This window comes from Impatiens glandulifera, chromosome 5 (assembly GCF_907164915.1).
Source record: "Impatiens glandulifera chromosome 5, dImpGla2.1, whole genome shotgun sequence".
NCBI lineage: Eukaryota > Viridiplantae > Streptophyta > Magnoliopsida > Ericales > Balsaminaceae > Impatiens > Impatiens glandulifera.
The window spans coordinates 41,607,222-41,614,359 of record NC_061866.1 but is presented as its reverse complement, the minus strand read 5'-3'; the positions used below and the strand labels follow the sequence as shown (position 1 = coordinate 41,614,359).

The following is a 7,138-nucleotide window of genomic DNA, read 5'->3' as shown; positions in this document are numbered from 1 at the left end:
ATAACTATAATTTTTAAATATATCTCTAACTTAATTTTAAATGTTTTAATCAAAATCTTTAATAAAATACAATAAAATATATTTATAAAGGGGGGCACAAAAGTAATATAGAAATAGAAGACCACAAGTGGTGGTATACCGATTTTCTACCAACTCTAGCATTTAGGCCTAGTTAGCATCATCTAGGTTATTTAAATAATATTATTTAAAAAAAACAATGAATTTATTTTATTATTATTATTTATTTATTTATTTTTTATAAAAATATTTAAAATGTATTAAATATAATGATAAAATAAAAAATATTTTAATTAATAAATTTAATAATATAATGGATAAGATAAGAAGTAAAATGATATTTTTTTTTTTGTGTGTGTTTTGGTTATTAAATATTTCAAACTGAATTAGTCAATATTGTTTTAGACAAATTAAATTTCTATCAAATGTTTTGATTGGCTTATACAAAGAAAAAAGAATTAAAAAAATATATATTTGATTAGGTAAAATATAAAACTACGTCAGATAGAGGAATTTGATGAGATTATGATCACTGCACCACTAACAACTGCAAATGTACGTAAAGACATTTTTAAATAGCTGATTTTTTTTTTAATTAATATTCATTTAATTAATCTTATGTTTCTTCAAAAATATTATTATTACCAGTTATGTGAGATTGTTCTTGAAAACATGTGGAATTGGTCTTCTTTTGAAAATTGATAGTTTTTTTTTTTAAATAAAAATTAATGTATAATAGTTTTTTTAGGTCCAAGCATAATATAAGAGAAAATAATAAAATGAAATAAATAAATTATAAAACATTAAAATAATAATAGACATATATATTATTATATATATTATTGACTTTCTAGATTTTCGAGAGAGGTTATTAACTTCATCTTTCGTGAATAAATATCAGAAACATAGTAATAATAATATTATGAATCATACTAGTTAAATTATTAGATAATTGAAGAAAATCGAAAGTTCAACATTATAGTTTAACAAAAAAAAAACAATAGGATAATTATTCTTTTGTTATTAATGGACTTAAACCACAAATATCTTCATTTATCTTGTAGATTTACTTATTTTTGCAAAATAATAAATTAAGATTTGGCCATGGCTCCGTTGGACACTTGACGGGTCAGAACAACTATTCAAACAACCTATCACGAAGTTATGGCGGAACATTTTTAAACCGATTTGATTTCCGAAATATTAATTTGGATAATTAACTATTTCAGTTAAGATTAAAATCCGATTAGATTGAAATCAGTTTGAATTAAATTCGGAATGGAATAGAATTATCCAAATTAACCAAATAAAAATACAATTTTCATTAATAAAAAAAAGTATTGTTAAAAAAGTTAATAAGGTTGAATTAAGTGATTTATAAAAACTAAAAAAAAAGTGATAAACAGTACTTAGCCAAAAAAAAATTGGATTATCTAAACTATACTCAATCCAAATTCAACTCGTTTCCATTCAAAACACTTTCAAGTGAAATTGTACCCGTGATCTCTTGGTCTTTTATGTCAACGTACGTTTATCATTGAGCTACTTTGGTGGATTCAATCAAATTCAATATGGGTTAATCAATATAATGATTTGAATTACGAATTAAATAAATATAATTTGTATTTAGTATGAATCGGATAAAACAGATCGATTTGCCCATTTACTCACTCTACCCGAAAAACCTCCTTTTAACGGCTAACTAAAGATTGACAAGAACATCTTCACCATTATCAATAAGCACTTTGCAGTTGTTTCTTCAACTTCAACAAGAAGAGGAAGAACAAAGCTTTAGAAAACATGGAAGGACTTGGATGAATCAAATGTTGTTCGTCGCAAAGGCTCCTTCAAAATGTTCTATAGTTTCCAACAAATTCACAGGCTTTTTATTGGTAAGAATAAGAAGGGTTCCTTTAGTTTTTTATAAATTGGATTTTAGTACCATTTGTCAATCGATATCACCTTTAAATTTGTTATATTGTTACTTAATTAAAAAAATAAGTCTATTTTAGTGAATAAGAACATATTACATAAATTTTTTGAATTTTACTACTAAATTATGAGTAAAGTGAGATATATCATTATTATTGAAGTAATTGGTATTTTCCCATAACTTTGATTGAATCTCTCTTATTTACTACCTCTAAAAATAAACACAAGTTAAATATATATTGTTTAAATAAATTGTTTTCAGTTTCTTAATATATTTTAATTCAACTTTTTTTTTATTTTATTTCAGTTCTATTCATTTAAAATATATTTCTTTGAAATAATGTAAACTATTTTTTTGTTATACAATAATATTATAAATTAAAATAATAAATATTTATAAACTATTTAAAATATAATATTAAATAAATTATTTAATAAATAATATTAAATTAAATGACTAATATATTTCACCTGATATATTTTTTTTGTCTGTATTATATTTTACAATATTAATTATTAAGACCGGATTCAAATATACTCTTATATTAAATAAAAATATAATATCATAACTAGTATAAAAAAATTAAATTTTTTGACTATGTATCCAAAATTTGTAGATCACATATGTGATATGAACGTTACAAAATATTAGTCAAGTAACATACAAATTGGTCCTACCCACTATTAATAATAAAAATAATAATAAAAATAAAAATAGAGGGAGATACTCTTTCTGGGAAACTGCAGGCATAAAATAAAAAAGAAAAGGTTGAAAGGTACGTACATTATGATTATTCGTGAGAGATATAAAACATGAAAAATAAAAAAAAAAATAATAATAATTAGACTAGTCAATGATTCAATAGATAAGTGGGGTAATCTTTGAGGATATAAATAGAGACCACCATTCCACTCATTTAAGCATTACTTGGGTCAGATTCAAGATCAAGCTCCCAAAAAAATTATTAATACAATAACCAAACTAGAACTATCGACAAATCGAGAGTGTTCTTCGTGATTATTTTTACAATCGATACGAGATGGGAAGAGCGCCTTGTTGCGAGAAGAACATGGGTCTTAAAAGGGGGCCATGGACTTCCGACGAAGATAAGATCCTCGTCTCCTACATTCAACAACACGGACATGCCAATTGGCGCGCCTTACCCAAACAAGCTGGTAAGTTTTAGATTGTGTTTATATAGATTTAAGGCAATGGATTATTTTCTAAGAGCTTTAGACTGATTTTAGTTTCATTTTATTGGTGATATATAGGATTATTGCGATGTGGGAAGAGCTGCAGACTGAGATGGACTAATTATTTACGACCGGATATCAAAAGAGGCAATTTTACTTTCGATGAAGAAAGTAAAATTGTTCAATTGCATGACATGCTTGGCAACAGGTACTATACCTAGTAACATCTTAGTTTTGATTTATGGTCAAGTTTGAATTTAAGAACCCTCTTCTTAATCAAATTATCATGATTTTATTTAACAAAAATAAAAATGATATATTAAGTAATATGATAAATTGAGATAACAAAGCTGAGTGCCATGCATTTTTTTTAATATATAATGAAAATAATAATTAAATAAAATTAAAATATTCACCTATAGCATTTTGTTAATCTCTCTTGGGGAATTGTGCAATTTAATAAATACACGCATTATTATACATAACACCAAGTGGGGGATAAACAATTTCATAATTAATTAATTGTGGAAATTAATGGAATTACTCGGCAAGTGTGAATAATATATTGTTTCATATCTTCTTTGGTTAGTGCGTTTTGATTAATCAAGATCATATCATAATAATATGTACACAATTAATTAATTAAGTCACTAGCTAGTGCAATATGTGACAAAAATTTTGTTTTTATTTTTCTCAGATGGTCTGCCATTGCTGCTAAATTACCGGGTCGTACTGATAACGAGATAAAAAATGTTTGGCACACGAGTTTGAAGAAAAAACTCAACAATTACCGATCCATGCCCAAACCCGAATCCGAACCCTCTTCTAAGATTGAATCTGAACTCAATACAAGTCCAGCTAGGGGTCTCCCAATTTCACATCAGGATTTTTCTAGTGAAATTTCGTCGTCGGCAACAAATTCCACCTCGGTAACAAAGGACACAAAGGACGAGAAAATGGATGAAATTACCTTGACAATCCCAGAATTAATCGACGAGAGCTTCTGGTCAGACGAATTATCGCCCACAGACAATTCCGTGGCGCAATCTGATTTTCGACCTTTCGACGAGGATTTGCAACTTTACTTCTCGTCGCCGCTATCTACTATCGACGGACATGATCATTTTAGTTTTAATCGGGATGAGGAAGACATGGATTTTTGGTACAACTTGTTTATACAAGCTGGGGAAACACCGGAATTACCATAGTTTTGAGGCATAATTGTTTTCTATTTAATTTTTAATGATTTTGGTATTTTAATTAGAAAAAAATATGGGTAAATTAACAAAACAGCAGAAAACAAATAATTAAATAATTAATGATAGCAAGTGGGATGAATTGAGTTGTCTAAATCCAAAGTAATTAAAGCATGCAATTATAATTATTCAATGACGGGAAAAACAAGGTGCAAGTGATCCACGGCAGTAAAGGATTAGTATTATATAAACATCACATATTAAATTAATCATATATTCTATATTAAGTAATCTAATTAATAAGCAACTTTGTTTGCATTATGTGGAATCCATTAAATCTTGAAATTTGCAACTTTTTGTAGCCTAATTTGATATCATTTAAAATAATATGACAATTCAAAGGCAAATTGAGTTTAAAAAGAAAAAATCTTTTTTTAGGTTTGGAACGATAACATGTACATGTCGATGTTGTCTACGAAATAAATTTTGTAGCAAAAAAATAAAATATTTATCGATTATGTTTGCTAAATGATAATATATAATAATCTAAAAGTTAGGCCTTGTTCATTATTAGGGTTATTAGTCTTTCTTGAAGCACTCCATGATGATGGCACCTATCTATTTTTTTAAAGAACTTCTTGAAGGAACTTGCAATGAAAATAAATATAATGAAACCAATATTTGCTGCCAGCCGATCGAGTTTTGAGCTGCCTTAATCCCAAGTAAAAGAAAATATAAAATTTTTTGGGCCCTCTACTTGTACATAGTTAAGAAAATGTGAAAATTTTGTTAATGGTGAGATTCTAATCCATAATCAAATAAAAAATTTCATTTCAATTCGAACTATTATGCTTATCTATTTTATATTTAAGAAACTAAGTAAATTTAATTTAATTAAATTATTTATTTATTTTTATTAAATGGGCTATCTCACAATCATAGCCCATGGATTTATTGGGCTTATCCTAAGGTTCGGGCCGACCCGAAAATGACATTGAATACGAAATTAATGTTATCTATTTTGTCATTAGGAGCTCGTTGAAAAAAATGATTAAGAAAGCAAAATCGAAACTTGAAAGATAGACTTATAATTTTGTCCTAATATTAATTTTGAGTATCATTCAAAGTTGACAATATTAAAGTAATTAAGAGTTGATATCTAAATAGATTCAAAGCTCATGGTGTTTGATTTCATTTTTCTTGATTTTCAATTTTCTTTTTGGGTGGTGTCATTAGTTTATAACAAATTATGTCATATCATTATAGTTTGGTGTTAATTATTATCTTTATTTTGATTTTAAGAAAAATAGTCTAACTTATTAAAAGAAAATTTAAGTAGAGATTTTTGGTTATTTAATAAAAATCAATTTTCTATCAAATAAGTATCATGGAGACTCATTTTTGCAAAAACCACCAGCAGTGGCTTATTATATTTATAAAAAATAGAGAGAAAAAAACATTTATTCCACCCACAACTTCTCAATTTGTCTCACTCTTTTCACAACTCTAAACCAAAAGGCAACGGAAATTACATGGGATAAGTATTAAACTAAACCCTAATCCCTGTCTGATCTTGATGATTTAGATCCAGGTCCAAACACCTTCACCTCCCTTTGGTTGAATTTCAAGTTCCTCGCTTCCTCCCTCGAGATTCCATATGAGTTCATCAGCACTTCCACTGGCATCCCTCGGAAGACCGACAACCTCCCAGTTAATGGGCTGCTTATTGCATTCGCGCTCGTCTTGAAAGCGATCCATTCCAAACCGTCATCGCTAGCCTTCTTGATCGATGCAAAGTTTTGTGGCACGACAACTATCTGTCCTTCTTGAACGTTTTCATCGAACACGGTTCCCTTGCTTCCCACAATTTGTATTCTACCGCTTCCTCGGAGGATGTAGATCATGCTGTGAGCGTTCATTGTCCAGTGTGGAGCCAAGATCGCGTTCTGCATGCATGCATGCAAAATTTTAGATTCTCACTTAAAAATAATGAAAGTGATATGTGAAAGACTCGTAGTTAAGTGGTATAACATAAATAACTCATGTTCTCAGTACTCATTAGCCATTTCGGATCTTAACACTTCTTTCGTGGTGTTTTTAATGAGAATTCAGATGACACATTTTCTTAGATTTTTTTTAGTGAAATCGAAAGGAGATTCTAATCTCTTAGAAAATATATTTTTTCACAATAGTCAATATTATCCTTTTAAACAAAACTATTATCACTTGAACTATATTGGTTAATAAAGCATATCTTACCCGGTAGAGAACGACTCTCTCAGCGCTGAGCCGAACCGAGTTGAGAATTGGGAAACTATGAGAATTGAAAGTGGTGATGTGTCCGCCTCGTGGGTTGTACACGTCAGCAAGAGCGGGATTATTGATGTTTTGCCTCATCTTCATGGTGCAAATGGTTTCTTCCATGCCATTGTCTTTTCTTCTTTCTTGTTCTTCTCCTTGGTACTTAGGGCACACCACCTCGAAGTTTTTCTCCACTCGGACGATATGACCTCTGTTGTCGTTCTCTCCGCCTAGCTTACTCGCGGTGTCAAGATCCACGTTGAATAGATCAGCTAAAAATTGGTTATCGATTCCCCTGAACACGGGGGCCTTCTAATGCGGGGCCTTCACTTCAAATGTGGCCCCTACTGATTCTCCTCGGGGATCCTTTCCGTCGGTGCCTTCCTCGTTAACACCCATACCGTCAGACCCTTCGTCGCAAAGAACGTATTTGTCCACAACTCAGACAGTTCACTTTCTAATATCGACAACCTAAAAGGTGACATCTAGCTAGCGAC

General features: G+C 29.4%; 2 protein-coding genes across 2 annotated transcripts; one reads left to right on the top strand and one right to left on the bottom strand.

Moving 5' to 3' along the window:
- The first annotated feature begins 2,893 nt into the window (after window positions 1–2,893).
- Window positions 2,894–4,548, top strand: LOC124939925 (transcription factor MYB30-like). Its single transcript, XM_047480389.1, has 3 exons — window positions 2,894–3,126; window positions 3,223–3,352; window positions 3,842–4,548. The coding sequence occupies exons 1-3, from the start codon at window positions 2,991–2,993 to the stop codon at window positions 4,350–4,352; spliced, it is 777 nt and encodes a 258-aa protein (XP_047336345.1). The 5' UTR covers window positions 2,894–2,990; the 3' UTR covers window positions 4,353–4,548.
- A 1,348-nt stretch (window positions 4,549–5,896) lies between these two features.
- Window positions 5,897–7,126, bottom strand: LOC124939372 (13S globulin basic chain-like). The gene is made up of 3 exons (XM_047479852.1): window positions 6,990–7,126; window positions 6,600–6,936; window positions 5,897–6,286 (listed from the first exon to the last, which is right to left on the bottom strand). Exons 1-3 carry the CDS (start codon window positions 7,124–7,126, stop codon window positions 5,897–5,899), a joined length of 864 nt encoding a protein of 287 aa, XP_047335808.1.
- Window positions 7,127–7,138: the final 12 nt, after the last annotated feature.

Excerpts from the sequence above, each read along its gene's own strand:
- LOC124939925 (XM_047480389.1), top strand. The coding sequence starts at position 2,991 with ATGGGAAGAGCGCCTTGTTGCGAGAAGAACATGGGTCTTAAAAGGGGG. Across the intron at positions 3,127-3,222 it reads CGCCTTACCCAAACAAGCTG|GATTATTGCGATGTGGGAAG; the intron begins GTAAGTTTTAGA and ends GGTGATATATAG. Across the intron at positions 3,353-3,841 it reads CATGACATGCTTGGCAACAG|ATGGTCTGCCATTGCTGCTA; the intron begins GTACTATACCTA and ends TATTTTTCTCAG.
- LOC124939372 (XM_047479852.1), bottom strand. The coding sequence starts at position 7,126 with ATGTCACCTTTTAGGTTGTCGATATTAGAAAGTGAACTGTCTGAGTTG. Across the intron at positions 6,937-6,989 it reads AGGATCCCCGAGGAGAATCA|GGGAATCGATAACCAATTTT; the intron begins GTAGGGGCCACA and ends CCCCGTGTTCAG. Across the intron at positions 6,287-6,599 it reads AGAGAGTCGTTCTCTACCGG|AACGCGATCTTGGCTCCACA; the intron begins GTAAGATATGCT and ends GCATGCATGCAG.